Source organism: Chelon labrosus (assembly GCF_963514085.1).
Source record: "Chelon labrosus genome assembly, chromosome: 15".
NCBI classification, from domain to species: Eukaryota; Metazoa; Chordata; class Actinopteri; order Mugiliformes; family Mugilidae; genus Chelon; species Chelon labrosus.
Genome location: NC_140348.1, coordinates 4,979,735 through 4,999,854, shown reverse-complemented (window position 1 = coordinate 4,999,854; position 20,120 = coordinate 4,979,735). Strand labels below are relative to the sequence as shown.

Genomic DNA, 20,120 nt, shown 5'->3' with positions numbered 1-20,120 from the left:
TCACTCAGTGACCTCTCTCCCTCTCACTCCACCCAGGTGTTGTCCTGTCATATTCCTTTCCTGGTCAGCTCAGTGGAGGATTTCAAAGACCACATTCCCAGAGAGACAGACATGAAGGTAAAACACAGCCACACATAAACATAAATAGACTTCCAGACATCCCTCTCCTCATGCTCATATGAATATTTCGTGTATTTCCAGGTGGCCATGAACGTCTACGAGCTGTCGTCGGCTGCAGGTTTACCCTGCGAGATCGACCCGGCTTTAGTGGTCGCTCTGTCCTCTCAAAAGAGCGGTGAGTCACAAACGCATTCACACTGACGTACGCAAACTCAGTCGGGCTGCTTCACACTCATAATACCTCCCCCTGCTCATGTTTGTTTGTGTCTGTGCAGAGAACATCAGCCCAGAGGAGGAGTATAAGATCGCCTGTCTGCTGATGGTGTTTGTGGCCGTTTCCTTGCCAACGCTTGCCAGCAACGTGATGTCTCAGTACAGCCCGGCCATAGAAGGTAAGGACGCCATGCTGTTGCGTTGTTGTTGGTATTGACGGATTGTTTTTCATCGTCGGATTAAATAGACTTTCACTCAGATTTTATGTTTGACTTGTAATGATATTGCCTCGCGCAACCACTTCAATCTGTATCTTATCAGATCAAGTATTTAACCTTCAAACATTTAAGTTGGTATCTCTGATCAGAGTGATTTTAATCAGGTTGAAGAAGTGTTGTCAGTGAGAATGTAGCCACTGATGACTGTTATTGTAACCGGCCAACAGACATTTATACACCAATACTGAAAATTGTTGGGTTTGTAAAACCAATGTCTTTATGACAAGCTCACTTAATAAGATAAGACTCTATTGATCCCCATGGAGAAATTCAGTTGTTACAGCGACATGACAAGACACTACAAAAAAAACAAGATAAAAAACAGAATAAAAAACACATTTAAGAGTAAACATATTAATATATCAAACAAATATTTACAGACTATGCCAAGCTTTACTATAATGTAAGCCTGCAAAAGCTGCTACTTCTGATAATAACATTAACCAGAACCAGATGGTATTTGACATTGTTGCTTAAAAGACTCAGTTGAACTAATCATTGCAGCTCCATGTTCTATTTTAATAACCATTCTCATACATAAAAACAAGACTAATCCCCACATTGTGGCATTGAACCAAGTCGGAGTTTAAGAGCGGGCTGTATGAAACATAATTGATTAAATCCTTGACTGGAGACTGCTCTGCATTCAGATGAGGTTCACCTTGTGCCCTGAGATGGATTCATTTGTGTGAAGTAGAACCATATCGTCATCTTCATGTAAATTCTGAAGGTCTTGTTTACTCAGAGTGACCTCTTTATCCTTGTCTGTTGTCTGTGTTTCAGTAAAAAAAAAAGAAATTGATTCCGTTAAATAAACTTGATATTTAGCACACTAGAGACAGATTGTCGTATTTAAATGAGGCTTTTGATAAGGTATCACAGCAATTTGTCACTCAAGGATAAATTAAGTAATAACAACCTTGAAATGAAAGGCTCTCACTGTTAATAAGGGGCAAATGAAAAGGATAATGACTTGTAATGGGCTCTGCCATTGTTAGTATGCAGACTGCATATTGGCCAGCAATTGGCTTTTCCAACATCACGTCTTAGTACAGCCACTCTAATGATTCATGCATCTCACAAACACTGGCTGTCATCTGTGTGAAATATAAAACTGAAACCATATTTTACATAACTGGTAGATCCAGGTTTTAGATTCTCGAGGATTTCAGAAAAGAAACTGAAAGTGGTTTTCAAATAAAAGTCTTCTTTTTCTTCCACTTCACCATGTGCGTCTGCTGCCCCCTACAGGCCACTGCAATAATATCCACTGCCTGGCCAAAGCCATCAACCAGATCGCTGCTGCTCTCTTCACCATCCACAAGGGAAGCATAGAGGACCGCCTCAAAGAGTTCCTGGCTGTAAGATGAAGAGAAAATATTTAATTTATCTTTTTTCATTAATTTTCTTAATTTGACTGAGATTTTTATTTATTTATTTATTTTACAATTTGCATGCTAATATGCTGGCAGAGAACATGAGGTCTAGCTTGGCATCAGCAAAGACAATTTGACACGATGACAGAGACTCTTAATGTCTTGAAACCAGCAAGACAGCAAGTATTTAAGTAGATGAGTGCCTGAGCAACGCTTTGACAGTGACTTGCCAGTGAAGCAGCTTGGCCTTTTTGTAACGCTGTTGTTGTCGTCGTGTGAACCCTCTAAGCTCTTTTTGTTTGTGTGTAGCTGGCTTCATCCAGCCTGCTGAAGATCGGCCAGGAAACGGACAAGATGACGACACGTAACAGAGAATCTGTGTACCTGCTGCTGGACATGGTAAGATGATTACATACACAGGACTGTTTACATGACAAAAATATTTCTGGCAGTATTTTAATCCTCTTTTTGTGTTTTCTTCAGATCGTGCAGGAGTCTCCCTTCCTGACCATGGATCTGTTGGAGTCCTGCTTCCCCTACGTCCTGCTGCGAAACGCCTACCACGCCGTCTACAAACAGAGCATCAGCGCTAACGCATAGACACACACTAAACACACAGTGAAGTCCTACCGCGACGTCTACCGTTAGAGCGTCAGCGCTCATAGGTAGACGCATACACAACGAATACTACCAGAACACACTAAATACAAACTAAATACACTAAACTATGCCTCAGCGTACCATTCTGACTAAAAGATGTTGACACACTAAATGTGTAGCATTTAAAAATGCTGCACAAACACACTAAACGCCAGAAGAGTAAACACAGATCAGTGAATCTAAACACACAGACACACTAGCTGGACAAAGCTGGGGGATCATTGTCTTTATTTGAATCATTGTATCTTTTCCATGATGTTGCCAGGGACCATGACCACAGCAACATAAAATATACAGTATGTTTGGTTGGTATAAAAGAACAAAAATATAAATATATAGTATATATATAGGTGACACTAAAATATTCTTTTTTTTCTTTCCTTTTCTTTTTTTTCAATGAAAGTTTTGAGATTTTTAGTGGCCAGCTGATAACTACTATGTGGTGATGGATTTGGATGCTTTACTTGGGGAATGCAGATGATGTGATGTGGGGGTTCATGGTTTTTATTGAGGAGGGCGGGGGTGATGGTTCCTGTGTTGATACTGACAGACATGTTGCTCGTTAATGTAAGTTTACATACACACAAACACACACACACGGATATAACGCTACACACGCCGATATAACGCTACACACACAGGCTAATCTTCCAACGATCAGGCTGAACACACACAGACACACAACAAGTTGTATAACATGGTGATGTTTTCTTTCTTTTTTCTAGCTAGTTGTAACATGAACATTTTGTGGGTAAAAAGATATAATATCTGTATTCTGCTTTGATGTGAACTGAACTTGTCTGTTTTTAATGTCTATGTTTTGTTATTTTTACGACAATGATTATGACAATTTGCCAAATGTGCTGACACTAAAAATTGTGTATCAGGGCGTGGAAGTGGTGGAGTGTTTGAGTATTAATGGTGTGACTCAGCGGCAGCTCTGTTGACGGACATTTCGTGATTGGAACACACTACAGAAACGCTTAGATATTCTCTTCAGCTGCTGTTAATCAACTCTCCAGACTAAGTAAAGCTCCGGTAGGCACAGATCTTAAACATGACTCCTGTTAGTTTCTGAAAAGAAGGCTGAAATGTTCAAGTTTCTTGTTTTACTCCTTATCATCACACTCTAAAGCCCTACTGAACGAGCAGTGCCTTGCTCAAAGGCACCCTAGCAGCAGCTGGTGAGAGTTAAAACACCGTGGTTAGCCTAAATGTGTTAAGTACTTAACTTAAGTAGGAAGTAAATTTAACCAATTTGTCTGCAGAAAGGCAAATAAATCCTAATCGATCTCAGACCTGGAGCTGCAATAAGACAAAAAATAAATAAATATATGAATACACACTTGGTTTTCACTGGATTTGCAACTGCGATGATCCACCAACGAACTTTCCATACGAGCGGTTACACTTTCTGCGACGGTTGTGCGGGACCTTTTAAGGACAGACTTTTTATGAAGAGCAGTCTGATTTCTTATTTTCTTCTTGATCGAGGCATGGCAAGGGCTACATATGGAGACATGTTCACAAACCATGCAGCTCTCATACCAGCCCTCTGGTGATGTGTTACTAACCCCAGGGCTCTGTCTTTAAAGCTCATTCTGCATACTATTCAAGACTTTGACCTACAAAAGTTTGAGGTTCAAATCTGGAAGCCAAGTTGCAAAGTAAAATCACATTTGCTCTAGAATCTAGTGAATAACACTTTACTGTAGATTCTGTTTCAACCATGTGTCTCGTCTGTAGTATGCTTTATGAGCATGAGAGGACAGATCTGAGGACATGTTCTGCCATTTGATGTGGAATGGTTGCCGTTTTCTTTCTAACTTCTCTTTTGTGTCTCTGATTCCACCGTGTAACTTAAATGACATGAATAAAATAAACTTTAGGGCTGTCAGACCTGAGCTGTGAGTGTGTGGCAGTGCTTCATGCAAAAGTCCTGTGACGGTGGAAGCTGCTAAGCAGAAAGGCACCAGTATAACAGTTAAATGTTCAATTACAGGTAAGCGTTGAATCCTGTTTAATAAGAAAAAGTTTGTTTTACAGAGTCATGGTAAAAGTAAACTTCAGAGATACATATTTATTTACATACAGCGCCTCTTAAAAGCTTTTGTCCCTCAGAATTTTCTTCATTTCAGTATAAAAAATACTCAACATCTTGACCGTAGACAAAGAGAACCCAATCAAACAAATGAAACTAAAATATTAAACTTGAGCATTTATGTAAGAAAATGAGCCAATGTTACATATATATTAGTTGCAAAAGTAAGTGCACTTCTGTGATTACAATTTAATTTCAAGGCCAAATTAAGAGTCCATCTGATAAGCAGTGTGTCCAATCATTGTAATGAGAGTCCGGTGTCGGTCAGTGTATGAATCCACCATCACTGAACAACCATGATGTGCGTGGCAAAGTAGCAAGGAAGAAGTTACTGCTCCAAAATGAACATTTCTGCTCATCTGCAGTTTGCAAAACATCAGGGGGACAAGCCAGAGGTCTAATGGGAAAATGTTTTCTGGACAGATGATATCAAAGTAGTATAGCTTGGTTTAAATGAGAGGTTCATGTCTGGAGATGAAACAGCACTGAATTCCAGAATCAGAACCTCATCCTGTCTGTAAAATACTGTAATACTGGGTGGTAATGTCCTTGTTTGGGCACGTTTTGCTGCATCTGGGGCAGAACAGCTCGTCATCATTGATGGTCCAATAAATTCTGAATTATACCAGTGAATGAGCCCAAATACATAAAAGTCGTTCTATAAAAGAACGGTTAAAGAAAGACAAAATGTTTTGGAATGGCCAAGTCAAAGTCCTAGCCTTAATTAAATAGAAATATTGTAGAACTGAAGTGGTTCTGTTCTGAGGAATGGACTTAAATTTCCCCAAGTCGCTGTAGACGACAGATCAGCAGTTACTGGAAACATTTGGTTACTGTTATTACTGCACAAGGGGGTGAAACAAAGGTTCACATACTTTTGCCTGATATGTACAAGTGATACATTTTCTTGAATAAAATGCACTAGTATAGTACTGTTGTTTCATTACTTTGATTGGGTTCTCTTTGTCTACATCCAACACTTGAATTCTGAGGGGCGTAAATACTTTTAAGTGGCACTGTACAATGTTTATTGCTCATGAAATAAACTTTTCTGCCACTAATGTGCATTAAATTACCTATCTACCGACACTAAATTAGTCGTGGTTTAATGGCGTCTTTTGCAAAACAATGTCATGTCAAAGGACAGAAAAAAACATCTATAAACATACATGATACAGTATCTGCAGTAAGCTTTTTAATTCATCCCTGCTTTGTCATACAAAAGCCACCAGGAGGCACTGTAGGAAAACTCAGGACAATTAAGCTCAACAAAAAGTATTCTATATTTTGTTTTCTAAGATCAGTTTTATATAAAAAATTCAAATGTTTTAATGCTGCTATTGCTAATCCAAGATATATACAGATTACCAGAAAAGATAAGTCATGAATCCCAATAACAGCTAATCCATTGTTAATTTAGTTACAGTACATTGAAATTTCTCACCCAGTTTATTTAAATCTCACTGTGTTGTTCAACCATAAGTGATATTTCATGTTGCATTGTTAGCAGAACACACTGCTTTATGATGGAAGAATGTTTTATCCATCAACTTGGAAACCAATTACATTTTAAAGCAAAAACTAAAACATACTTAATATCATGGCATACATTTAATATTTCATGACAGGAAAGGAACTTATCTTGTAAACGATCGCCCTTATTCGTAAAAGTAGCCATTGATGGATGATTGGTAGATGTCTAAAAAGATGTTTCTTTGGAGATGATTCCAAATTTGAACGTTGATTGTGTTATTTACTGCGATATGTTTGTGTTCCATTTGCTATTCTGTGCATGTCCTGCAAATTCCTGATTACATGGCTGACATTGTTAAAACTTGTGGCGGAAAACGAAGACCAAAAATTCACTGCTAGTCACATTAAAAATCGACGCAACAATGTTACATTTAACAGAAAGAAAGGAAAACAAAATCAGATTAATATGTCATAATTCTTCAACATGTGAGCCTTCAAAGTGATTATAAAATTGTAGTTATAACATTAGCAAGCAAATAATCACCATCTGAATTTGGTAAAGCCAGTTAACTGTTTTTGTTGTGTTTTCATCAAGGTATTTCTATTGACTTGTTGCCATGTTATCTACTGTGGGTAAATTAGCACTTTTAGCTAGGTAGCTACCCGGTGTTGCTGACGCTACTCACTGGTATCACGCAGGTGTCACGTATACGTGGAAACTCCATAAGAATGGCACAAGCTGTGATGTAAATGCTGATATTCATTTCAGAAATGGCGGAAAGTAAAGGATAAGGTAATATACTGTAATGCTATACTATATTTAGTTATCCAGTTGTTGGCTTGCTAACTGTTAGCCTCTGTGAATCCTTAACGGCCACTGTTGCTAGCAACAGTGTTCTCACGGCTTAGCTTACGTCTGACATTAACACTTGAAAGCCACATGAAATATTTTGTTTGCTATTGTGTTCCTTAAATCACAAACAGTTAACAGCGATTAACGATTAAAGCATATGTCAAGAATGTCTTAGTCAGTAATTGGTTTTTGGACTACCCAGCTGTGTACAGAGTAATGTGTTTCCTCTTTATCGGTTGAAACACACCCCATAACGACTGGCAAGGCTAAGAAGATTTGCCTTTCCCGCCACAAGGAAATCTTGCCTGTCTTCGAGGTCAGCTGCAATGGCCTCTATTTGTTGTTGTTCTGCTGCTTATGTGAAGAATCGAGAAGAAGAATTGTGTTTCAAATGTATGGACTGAAACAGGACAAACAAAACATGTTTAATTCTGGGAGTTACAATACTCAGATGAAAGTCCATGAAGGTTAGCTGAGTGTAGTGAGTCAGCTGAGGGTTATTTCCAGTCCAGTTTGTTAAAGTAAAGCCGGGAACGCTGGTTTAACACGTTAAACCTGCACAGAGGTCAGCTTTCCACGGATTGTGGTGGACGTCAGAATCCATTTGCTGGTTTGTCCAGAATATCAAAGATAAGTTGTCCGTCTCTTTTGTGCTGAAATTTGTTGGATCAATCTCCCTGAGGGTTGGTTTCCACATCTTCCTCCTCCTCTGGAACAGAGTTTTCCAGCTTACCTGCACAAACAAACACACACATATGACTCAAATCCATGCCTTGTCTAAAGGAGCTTCTGTATCTATATTGCCCACAGAGAAAAACCAAAAAGAAGCCTAGTAGATGTTGTTATATACATCTACAGTGCCACTTAAAAGTATTTGTGCCCTTCAGAATTGTCTACATTTCTGCATAAAAATGACTCAAAACATCAGCAGACTTTCTTATAAGCCCTGAAAGTAGAGAAAGAGAATCTAACAAAAAAAAAGTGAAATATTATACTTGTGCATTTATTTATTCAGAAAAGTTAGCCAGTATTGTATGTTTGTTTTTAGTATCTGCTGTGACCCCCTGGTGCAACAATATTAGAAACTAAATATTTCTGGTAACTGCTGATCCGTTGACTTGGAGGAATTTTAGCCCATTCTTCAGTACAGGACCACTTTAGTTCTGAGATGTTGGTGGGTTTCCTCACATGAACTGCTTGCTTCAGGTCCTTCCACAACATTTCTGTTGGATTAAGGTCAGGACTTTGACAATGCCTTCCCAGAACCTTTAGTTGCTTAGAAGTTACCCTGGTTTCCTTTGTGACCTCTAGGACTAGGACTTGCTTTTTGTCTACCGCTTTTGTGGAGGGTCAACGGTCGCCTTAACGCTCCCCTATTTGGTCACAGTCTATCTGACTGTGGATTTGCAGATTCCAGACTCTTTAGAGATGGTTTTGTAACATTTCTCCAGCCTGATGAGCAACAACAACTGTTTTTTTGAGATTTTCAGAAAGCTCCTTTGTCCTCGCCATCATACACTTCCACAAAAATGTGTTACGTAGATAAGACTGTGACAAATCTGTGAATTTTGGGGCACTAAATGAACCCTAAGTCCTAAGATTTGTATGAAAATCAGCTGATATTCTTGAAAATTCTGAAGGGTGTACAGTATGCAGTTGTGATATCATATAAAGCACCACATAATAAATGTACATAAACAATCATGAACAACTGCCATCAAATATTTGCACTTACACAAACCATTGAAGCTTGTCCGTAAGTCAGAAACACTTCATGAACAGACTCGTCACCTTGTGCCATCTTCATAACTATCTACTGCACATTATTTCTGGTTATTTACCTTTTTTATTTTCAGTTTAAAGGGTCTTTTGTCAATTATTCAAGTTTTTTGCCATTCTCACAACTGTATTGTGCCACCATCCACCTCACCCATACGACGCCATCAACACCACCACCAATAGATTTTGAAAGTGCCAGTATCGACACAGCTAAAAAAATAAAGTGACTGCAATGATACAATCCCCAAATTACTTCATTCAGAATGTTAACGTAGTCAGAAACATCCATGCCGATGACATTTGAACTTTAGAAAAGGCTTTTACAAAATGAGAAGCAGCAATGTGTGGCAAGCAAGTCCTTTTTGTTCAAAGCTGCACATTGGACAGACGAACAGGAAATAACCTGTCAGTGCTTTAAAGACGTGCATGTAACATGTTTTCTGTATAGTGGAAGAGGAAGAGTCAATGCAAACACATACATAATGTGGTTATAGATCTCAGTCTTCTTCCTGCTGCACATCCTGTGAGGATTCAGCCTCTCGAGGCGGCCACATGATTTTAAAAACACACTGAGACATTTCAGCTGCTAATGCAGTGAAGCGCAGATGCTGATCTCTAAACAGGGGGGGTCACACACTCTTAATGTTTTAATCTCTTAATGGTTGTCCCAGTGCTCTCTTCTGTCCCCAAGGAAAAAAACATTATCAGATGTTTTAGTTTGTTTTGGAAGATCATCAGTAGCATGAAGCTAACAGTACAGAAGAAGCTAATACTACAAAACTTTAAGCCTAGAAATAGATGTTTGAAAACTGTCCAGAAAAAGACAAAGACCACTCGGACATTGCGTAAACCTTTGAATATATTACATCTTTATTCACAGCCAAAGAGTTCTAAACTTAAACTAAAACCTCTATGTGCGTGTGTCTTTTCATGGCAGAGAAGGAGAAATCAAAACAGACGAGTGCGGCACAACAGTGAAGCGGCGTGTTAGTCGGATGAACAGCGGCGAGAGAGAAGAGTCGGTTACTGAGAGGCGAAGGCATGTTAGCAAAGCAAGGATGAAAGGTGGCTATCGGGAGACGGAGTCAGGACTGGGCGCTTCCTTTTTGTGGTCACATGACAAATCTGGGAAACGGAGAGAGAAGGAAGGAGGTGGAGGTTGATGGAAGAGAGATTGCATGCAAAGCCACAGAAGAGGGAGAGACATGAGTTAGTACCATTAGTCTATCCTCAAGAAATGTGCAGATAGATTAGTTAGTATGCAAATGGTAACATGTAAAGAAGACATTTTTAATGGCCTTAACACTCCATTAAAGGCCAGAAAAACATGCATTGATAGACTAATTGAGAAATGATTTCATATAACATTGAGCATCGATTTAGATGTCCATGTAATTAACTTAACAGCAAAATAATTGAATTCTTTTGGCCTGCTTTTGTTTCCTGAATAAATTATCTGGTTCTTCTTCTACTTGATGTTCAGTGTTTCTCACTAGCTAGCTGTTAACTTTCTCTCTTAGCTGTTTGTTGTTGGCAGGTTAGGTTTAGATCAAAGCTTGTTTTTCTGAAAACAGCTGTCTGCAGAGGTTAATAAGAGCAGGCATTAAAAAAACTCTAAGAGGCACTAATAAGCGCCTTAAAACTACAGAATTTGAATTTTACTTAGATGTGGCCACAACAGGAACGCTTTACATGTTATAAGAGATGATGACTAATGCAAAAAAATTGCTTTTTGTTTGTTTTTTATTTGGTAAGTAATTACTATGAGTTATCTTTGCTATGATGTAGCTCAGCAAAATAACATCTGTGCATTTGGTCCATGTTAGGCCAGCAGCTTACTCCAAATTACTCTCAAGAAAAGTAATTCTTTAAAAGTTTTGGGCTTCTGGCCAAACAGTCGTGCATGCACAGATCAGCCATAACATTGTGACCACTGACAGGTGAAGTGAATACCACTGATAATCTGGTTATCAGTACCTATCAAAAGCAGTCCAAGGTAGGAAAAGCGATAAACATTGAAAGCAACGGCTGGCCAAACAAGCTCAGATTGCTGAAAAAGTTAATGCTGGTTCCAATAGAAAGGTGTCAGAACACACAGTTTGTTTGGATGGGGTTGGGGAGCTGCAGACCAGACAAGGAGCCTTTGAAGAGACCGTGTGATGCTTTGGCTAATGTTCTGCTGGGAGACCTTGGGTGCTGCCATTCATGTGGATGTTACTTTGACACCACATGCGTGGGTGCAGACCATGTACACCCTTTAATGTAAACAGTATTCTCTGTTGGCCTCTTTCAAGAATAATGCATTCTGTATTTTCACTAACAATGTGTCCCAGCTCCAAATGTGATCTGTGACAGGATCACTCAAATGTGTCCTAAATGCATCCTGGGTGTGTTCACACCTGTACTTTAAGCTGGCCACATGCAATCAGATTGCCCAGGACTGGTGTTAATGCAAGGTCTGAACAGGGACTGTGGGATGTGCTGGACAAAGGATCTGCTGCAAACATCTTGGTGCCGGATACCTCAGCACACCTTCAGGGGTCTAGAGGAGTCCATGCCTTGACAGATCAGGACTGCTGGAGAAAGGTGGACCTCCACGTTACTAGGTGGGTGGTCATAATGTTGTGGCTGATCAGTATATATAAAAGTAACATAATTCTGATTTTATTTCTTTCTATTAGAAGGAACATTGGCCAGAAAATTGGAGTGGAACGCCATTAAAGTAATAAACCCTGAAGCCACAGTAAGTAACATTATAACAAGAAATTAATGTTACCCCCTGAACTGTTGCTTTCGGCCACGGCTCTCTCCTGATTGGCTAACAGCAGGCATGTCTCATTCCCATTGGCCTCCTCTGGCCCATTGTGATTGGCCCACAGGGAAGAGGCATAAAGCTGCGCTGTAATTGGGCTCAGCTGGCTGTCTGTCTCACAGAAGAGCCCCGCCCCCACAAGGTGTTGCTCCACCCCCAGCTGAAGCTCTGAGGAGAGAAGAGCACCTCTAGTGGAGAGACGCTTCAATGGCAGGAGTATAGCTAGGCAGCAGAAGCAGCACGTTTAAAAAATCGAAATAATCGTTTAAACTGAAACTGAACGAGCAAAAAAATTAAATAAAATAAAATAGTGAAGATTGGCAAAACAGTTTTGGCTTTCCTTGACATCTTGTATAAACTATAAATATCTTCTCAGGAGGAATGTCTCTCACTTGAAGATATTTAGCAGCTGTTTAATTCTCAGTAGTAAATATCCGTAATTTTGCAAAGACACAAGAGCACCATCTAGGAGTAAAGCAAAGTAATTTTTATGCAAATATCAAATAAAGTCTGAATAATTATTAAAGACCTCATAAGTCCAGATAAAAACCTTTAACTCTCATCATGAAAACACGTCATAAAATACTGTAAACACCTTAGATCCGTAAATACAACACGTCTTTTTCTGACCCTGCAGAATGTCGAGGCCTAGCATGTGTTTGGTGCAGTCATTCACAAGGCCGTTGGCTAACACACACACACACACTCAGCCGGGATCAATAAAAGAAAAGCTTTTACTGCCTCCACTTCCCAGAATCAAGTCAGTGCTTCACTCTCTGGCAGTGCTCTGCACATCTACACCCTTTAAGTTCACCGTCTTCTTCTTCCTCTTCCTGCCTTGTTCCCCAATTGCACACATTTACCTTGATTAAAACTCAAATCATTCATAAATGATCACATCTTAACAAAATATACAGCTCTGCTTAGTCAGCCTCTACGTGAGCTGCTTCCTCCAGTCACTACTTTCAAGGGAGTAGCTGTGGAGCAGTTTTATAAATTATTCAGGACAAGTGATGATGACAAAATGACAGCAACTACAACAAGCTTTGTAGTGATAAAAGCCAACAGACAGGGGAGCTTTGCATCATCTTATTGGCGAGAGCAGAGCTGTGTTGTGTTTTTTCCAAATAAAGCCTCTAAAAAGTTTCTAGTTTCTACGTTTCCATGGATACTATATTCCACTAATAATCAGAATAAAAAGCCTCATGTAAACACCTCAATCAGAGCAGACTGATCAATCAGATGTAGACGGGTGGCGTAAACCTCTGATAATCTGTTAATATTTGCTCCTAGTAACCATGGAAACACTTGAGCTCATGGTTTCTTTCTGAGCATGTTTGTTCCACATGGGGTAAACATCTTGGTCATCTTCTCCTTTCTATTCAGTGGTGTCAATAAAGTTGAAGAAGTCCCTCTCTTGTACCTCCTCATTCTTCATCTTATCCTCCTCCTCCATGTTCTTCTTCTTCTCGTCACCTTTCCGCTTATTTTCCTTCTCCTTTTTCACCTTCTTTATTCTTCTCCTCCATCTCCTCCGTTTTCTTTGGATTGTTCTTCTCCTCCCCTTTCTTCTTCTCCTCCTCCTCCTCCTCCTCCCCTGCTTCTTTTTCTTTTCCTCTTCCTCATTCTTCTGTCTCCTCAGTTTTCTTCTGCTGCTTCTCCTTCCCCTCCTTCCCGTTCTTCTTCTCCTTTGTTCTCCTCTGCTACTCCTTTTTCTTCTCTTCCTTCTCCTCCTCATTCTGCTGGTGTCATTTTTTCTTCCTCCTTCTCCTCCAGCTTTCTTTCTTCCTCTTTTTCTCCGCTGTCTTCTTCATCTTCCTCCTCCCTCTCCATTTTCTTCTTCTTCTTCTATCATATTTATTGCAGAAGAACGATTTGAGGGAGACTGTTGTCCGTGTGAACATAGTCAATGACCCTTTGACTCAACACATTAAAGCACCAGTCACATTATGTTCACATATCTCAAATGACCCTTGACGTTACTTAAACAGCTAATTATTTACAGTAAAAAAAAAAATAATGGTAAAAGGTAGTTTTAATAATAATTTAATAAACACCTAAGATAGTGATTTTTAAAGTTTATGTTTGTGGATGTCTTGAAATAAATGTTAGACAAGTTTCCAACTGTCGCCCTCAGACCCCAACCCATCTGTTCCTACACAAATCGGTTAAAATGTAAATATGGTTGAACTTTCTCTTTTGAATGTCACATTTAGATTTTGGCTGAGGCTGGTCAAATAGGAATACATAGTGGATTTGTTGCAGGCTGTTTTCACCTGCAGATTTTTTTGACAACATTGGAGCTGCAGGCACAGAGGAAGACGAGACATAGACCAAACTAAAAATATAGAAGATCACCGGCCTTATCCTTAAAGTTAAAACTCAGATTTCTCAGATTTGAGTTGATAATTGGGTCCACAGTGCAACGTTTCAGTAGTAACCCTGAGCACCAACTCCAACCAGCTGGATCTACAGATCAAAATCTAAAAAACAAGAGCTCAAAGAACGACCAAAACGCAGAAACGAAAACAGAAATGGGGGCAGAAATAGCCACGGGTAACAGAAAGAATGACAAACGACATGTTGTAAAGCAAAACAAACAGGGCGTCCATCCTAAAGGCAAAACACATAGACGCCGTGAAGCTCAGAGGAGAGGAGGGAAGAGACGGGTGTGTACACAGCTGCAAGAAAACCAGCACAGCGGCTGATAATACAGACCTTACAGCATGAAACTGTGGGAACACACTATGGACTAAGAAGATGAAAAGTCTCTTCTTGGTCTCAAATAAAAAAATAAAAAAAAAACATTTAAGCTTTTTAAATGGTTTCCAATAGCGTGTCGAATGCGTGTCCCGGTCACGGCGTAAATCAAATCAGACGACTTCTGCTTTGTGACGGACAAAAGTCGCTCTTGTTGCTCATGAACCAGAATTAAAAGCTCTGCAGCGTGAAGGAAGAAACCAACAATGGATGCTTTCTATTACTGATTCTGTGCCTTTCTCACAGATTCTAGGCACCTCCACTTTAGTATCAAGCAAACGTTTACAGTTTGAGTTTTAAATGTTGTTTCTGGACGGTATTTGCTGCAGCTGATCTGCTGTCTACTTGCTGTCTAAAAAAAAAAAATAGAAAAGCAGATCAGCAGAGAGACTCAAGATGCACCACGTTAAGCCTCCTCATAATCCTCTCCTCCGGGGGAAATAGATTTCCTCGGCTTTCCGTGCACAGAGCGTCTTTTACAAATTGTATAGACGTCATGCACATTTTGCAGAATCATGCATCGAGACAAGTCAGAAAGCTGTCCTGCATTTACCTTTCATGGTGGGAGGGGCGTAGGTACTCTGCTTCCTCTGAGAGGTATCTGAAGCCTGCAGGCCAAAAGAAAAGATGTTTACCCTCAGGTTATTGTGACAAAATGACAAAACCTCAGAAATAAAATATTCTAAGGCAAGAGTTTTCTACAGGGTAACTGATTCTTCCCTGACGCTGATGATGGTGTCTGGTTTACTGGAGATCCAGCAAAGTGTTTTGATAGTGACTTTAGCAGACACATGTTTACCTGCACCTGTGTGTGTGTTTACAGCCATTTATACAAACCTGCGATTCTCCGCTGGCGTTGTGTTGATCTCCGACATCTGCAAGGAGAGACGAGACAGCGGCAGTGAGCGCCTTATCCTTTAAATCTTTAAACGCGCCACAAGCTTCTCCTTTACAAGCTGATCCATTGCCTTTTCTAAACGGAAGCTGAGTCAGTGTGTCGGTTTAAAACCCAAACTGTCACGACGGTTCCTCAGAGTCAGGTTTCCTGAAGCCGCTCTGTGATGATGTCGAAATCAGCCAGCTTTTACGTGAAGGTTAGGGGTTGTGAATAAAGTTTTAACCGTGCAGGAGTTACTGGAACTGGTCAACACATCAGCCATGGATGGGTGACGGAAAGAGACAATACGACTACAAGCAGTGTCAATGTTTGGTCCCTACAGCCATTTTGTCTCTGTTTTGCATTCGTTTGCAGCTGTTTGTGTCTCATTTTGCATCTCTTCTGAGTAAATTTGCACAGGTCATAGTCATTTTGTCACCGTTTGGTGTTTGGTTTGTATTTCACAGCTGTCCTTTTGTTTCCATTGTGGTTAGTTTTCACTGGTTTGGTAAATTTGAGTCTCTTTGTAGCTGTTTTGCACCTAGCGGTGATCCTTGAATGTCTTTTTGTGTGCCTCTGCCATCATTTTGTCTCATTTGTGTTGGTTATGCGTCTCTTTTCTAGATGATTTGCAGCTCTTCTTGGTACTTCTTTTGAATCATTCACTGACTGTTGCATCGCTTTTCTGTTATTCTACATTCAACAAAGGTATTTTCTGGCAGTTTTGCATCTATTTGTGTTGATTCTGTTGTTTCTTTTTCTGGGTTTGCATGCACTTCTGGATGTTTTAAACACCTTTGAGTTTCAGTATTTTTGAGTTATTTTGCATGTGTTTGTGTCTGTCACTGTCACTTCGAAACGGGGGCCCTCTACATCCTACGGCCCTTGTTAATGCACCATGTAGTAACCCTTCCTCTACAGGTGTCGCTTTAAGTGACTCAGATGTGGCTTGACAAGATGCAGAGATCACCAAAAGCTGATTAATTCCTTTCAATGCGCTTTATCCTGCATATTTTTACACACAAACCAACAATCAGTTTTGTCTGTACCTCCACACTTTTGAACTTCCTCGTTCCTCTGTGACTTTTGCAGCCTCAAGCATAGTTGAAATAAATCTTTAAAAATGATTTGCAAATATTAAGTTGAACTTTTAAACAAGAGTCAAAAAACAAAAATCATATAGGCGGGCGGCACTGCAGCTTTGACAACTCAGACTGGATTTAAGAGTTGATTTGTCTGGGGACTACTTCCAGCTGTGGATTAACACACATTTAGAGCTCAAGTGGTGAATGGTATTTTCTACCCACTGGTGCTGAAAGCTTTTTACAGTCATGGTGACACATCTATCCATTTTCCTGTGCATAAGGTGATGCATGCATCAGGTGATTATCGCCTGATGCATTAACAAGGGCCAAAGGACATAGGGTAGTTATTATTCCCTGATGGAAAGTGAATGAAATGACCCAAAACACATACAAAACAAGCCCATAATACTGAAGAGAACAACAAAATGACTAGAGAGAGGCTCAGACTAAACTCAAAGAGAGGCAAACAGCTGCAAAGACACTTTAAACAACCAGAAAGACAAGGAAACAGCTACGTACATTATTAACGACAGAGGAATATGATACTTGTTAGGCGATGAATTCATTCTAGCTTTTGGCTTTTTTTTTTTAAAAAATATAGTTGCATGTCATCAAACTTGTCTCAATTCTGTTGAGAGCTCAGTCCACAGCTGTAACCTGTGACATTTTAGTCTCTGGAAAAAAAAACTGAAGATGCAGCTTGAAGGCCATGGCTCCTGAAGGTTTGCACTGATCTTAAACAGTTTGCAAAACACTGAAAATAATTAAACCATTTCAGACATTAGATCGTCTCTGGTCTTGTTTATTCCAGGCTAAGAGCACAGGGTCACTTCTTGTTTTCACAGCTGCCAGCTGGATTTCACTCCACCGACACTCAGGGACACGTTGCCTTAAAATTAAATCATTCCTTATGCTTTTTAAAAATCATTAAGCAAATCCTTGGTGTGCATTTCATTTCTCTAAGAGGCTGGCGTTGTGCCTCCGTCTTTCTTTATTGTCTCCTCTGTCAACATTCTTGGTGTTTCTCATAGAAACAGACAAAATGGCTGCTTGAGAACACCTCAGGCGCCCGTAGAGCTCAGTAGAGGCTTCGCTGGAAGTAGACGCTCTGAGCTGAGCACAGAATGGAATCAGGCCTATTATTCAATCAGTCATGTCCAGTGTAGAGAGATGTACAGTATAAGAGCTTAGAGCCATAACACACACACACACATACACACACTTGCTCTTGAGGCATCCATCAGTCCAGTCTGAATGCTCGGATCACTTACCAAAAGTAATCTAATAAAGGTTCCATTATAGCTGCAGCTTTTTAGCACTCTGTCTCCCTCTCTATCTTTCAATGTAAAGCCTCTCTCTTTCTCTCTCTATCTCTCTCTCTCTCTCACCTGTGCCAGGTTGTCTGTAGATCTGCAGAGTGGCAGGAGTTGGTCTTCTGCGACGGATCTGAAGTAAACACACACACGTTTTTATTGTAGATGCTCAGAATATCTCAAATATTTATATATTCCCATGCAGAGTCCGTCCTTCAGCCATCCAGGTTTAACAGCTGTGGGAATTACGCTTTCAAAACACAGATTTCAGTTCATAGCCCAAATAAAAGATGCAGGATAGGGACTGTAAGTGAAGGTGGTGACTGAAAGAGTCAAAACAACTACAGACAATCAGAACATTTGCATCAGTGCTGTAGAAAAGTTGTATTTCTGGTGTGACTTTGCCTGCTACCAAGGTGCACGGAGGAGGAAAAGGAATCGTAAATAAGGCAGGACTCCAGCAGCACTTGTAGTAAACAGAACAACTTTATTAGACCGCCTCGTTTCAGCTGGTGGCCTTCATTAGGATACACATGTGCATCAGTCACAATCTCTTTATAGTGATTCCGCAGCTCACAGTTGTCATTTTGTTTACATTTTGGTTAATTCTCATTGGTTCATGTTACTTTATGGTAGTTTTGAGTATTTTTGCACCATTCCCATGCCTTCTACTGCCTCGACCTTTATCTAGTCTCTGTTTGAGTTAGTTTTGTCTCTATTTGTGTTGGTAATGCATCTCTTTTTAGCCGATCTGCATCTCTTCTTGGTCACGTTGAATCGCTCTGGTGGTAGTTGCTTCTCTTTTCTGTTATTCTACATCTATCAGTGTTCATTTTTGAGTAAAAGTTCATTACAAATGCCAGCTGGAGTTAATTGCCCTGAGCATTTGTGTAATTAACTGTGCGTATACTTTAGTTTAATGCCCCAACTGCATCTTAAAAATGCAATTTTCCACTTACAGCTTTAATTCAGTGTTTATAGGCACAGCTTTCCCACATGCTGTCACTGCCTTCTTTCAAAATCTACAAGTGAAATATTTAAAGATCCAATTGACCTACTGTGGAGACACCTTGGTGACAGTCCTAATCCTCACACTGGTGATAACCGCTTTAAAACAAACGGAAAGACAGAGTTTCAGCCACTCTCACATGATGAAGCAACATCTTGTGAGGGCAGAGACTTGGTTTACATGATGCAATCTGATAAAAACCATTGCGAAAACGTATCTTTGACCTGTGGAAATGCTGCAGAGACTCCCCCCCAAAAACATTCACAGAGGGGCCCTAATCTGTCACTGTTCATTATCAGCCCCCTTTAGGAATGAACGGCTTCCTGCTCCCATCAACTAAACAGTCCATAAAGACGTCAGCGGAGTAGAGGTTTGAGACCAGCTTCTGTTTCTTCTGACTGTAGCTGCCATTCAGGAGCGGTTGAAGGGAAATTGCACCACAGATTACATGCTGTTTTGCCTTTCTGTACCTCTGGCAGCCATTACCAACTTTTACTTAAGAAAGGGCAGTTTGTGTCCTGACAGTTTGACTGAAATTATGTCACACAACTCTCCAAGAAAGAAAAAAACATTCGTGCAAACTGGAAGAAATGAGTAAATCTGATTCAAATGTCTACTTTAATTCTTAATCCTTTGTTCATAAACACACAAACGGACCATTTAAACCACTCAATACAACACAAACACTCAAAAGACACTGCAGAGTCACATGCATGACAGTTGAAATAAGACATACCCATTAAACACACATGCTGTCACACAGATGCACAAACAGAGGCTTTCATAATGCCGACTTATGCACACATGCTGCTCTGCACCCACACGCAGAAAATTCCAGACAAGATAGAAGCAGCATTCAGCCGTCCACACACGCCGTGAAACCTACACGCAGAAACACTCACATGTTCGGCGGCCTGCGGGTCAAGCTGTCCCTGCAGTGGAGGTACAGCAAACTGGATCTTCTTTGGACTGCTGGGCTCCATTATTACTGACTGAGAGATAGAAAGACAGACAGAAAGAGAGAGAGAGAGTGAAGGAGGGAGGGAGTAGAGAGGGAGGGAGTGGTCTTTGCCGATGGGGTCCATTATCACTAATTGACAGACTTGGAGAGAGAGAGAGAGAGAGAGAGAGAGAGAGAAGAGCGGCCAAGTCACTGCAGCATTTTCCAAAAGCCATCTGACATAGAATGATATTTTTTATTTCTTACTTTCAGTCTCATGTCGGGATACATGCAGAGCAGTTCTGATCCCAGCTGATTGAATTTACAGCTTTCACTTCTTGGCTAGAAGCCATGTTTAGTCCCTGGATCGATGTCATTTGAGGTCTGTTACGCAACAACCCTGACGGTTTGAGAGTATGGCATTGATTTTATGATGGAAATAGGCCGTATGACAGAAGAAAACAAGAAGGA

General features: G+C 40.2%; 2 protein-coding genes across 4 annotated transcripts in view; one reads left to right on the top strand and one right to left on the bottom strand.

Moving 5' to 3' along the window:
- nckap1 (NCK-associated protein 1) overlaps positions 1 to 3,536 on the top strand; it is a 34,179-nt gene extending 30,643 nt beyond the window's left edge. For both annotated transcript variants that reach the window (XM_084561617.1, XM_084561618.1), the window contains exons 26-31: positions 37 to 117; positions 202 to 295; positions 396 to 512; positions 1,863 to 1,972; positions 2,297 to 2,386; positions 2,471 to 3,536. In XM_084561617.1, coding sequence (XP_084417743.1) covers positions 37 to 117; positions 202 to 295; positions 396 to 512; positions 1,863 to 1,972; positions 2,297 to 2,386; positions 2,471 to 2,587 — 609 coding nt within the window. In that variant the 3' untranslated portion in view covers positions 2,588 to 3,536. The remainder of the gene's footprint in view (positions 1 to 36; positions 118 to 201; positions 296 to 395; positions 513 to 1,862; positions 1,973 to 2,296; positions 2,387 to 2,470) is intronic.
- Positions 3,537 to 4,683: 1,147 nt separating this feature from the next.
- Positions 4,684 to 19,727, bottom strand: LOC311500257 (protein phosphatase 1 regulatory subunit 1C-like). 2 transcript variants are annotated; one of them, XM_084561526.1, is made up of 6 exons: positions 19,612 to 19,727; positions 17,776 to 17,833; positions 15,263 to 15,300; positions 14,979 to 15,033; positions 11,630 to 11,833; positions 4,684 to 7,807 (listed from the first exon to the last, which is right to left on the bottom strand). In XM_084561526.1, exons 1-6 carry the CDS (start codon positions 19,690 to 19,692, stop codon positions 7,743 to 7,745), a joined length of 501 nt encoding a protein of 166 aa, XP_084417652.1. In that variant the 5' UTR covers positions 19,693 to 19,727; the 3' UTR covers positions 4,684 to 7,742. The 2 variants fall into 2 exon arrangements, with proteins under 2 accessions (XP_084417652.1, XP_084417651.1); XM_084561525.1 differs by lacking the exon at positions 11,630 to 11,833 and having other exon boundaries at positions 19,612 to 19,709.
- Positions 19,728 to 20,120: the final 393 nt, after the last annotated feature.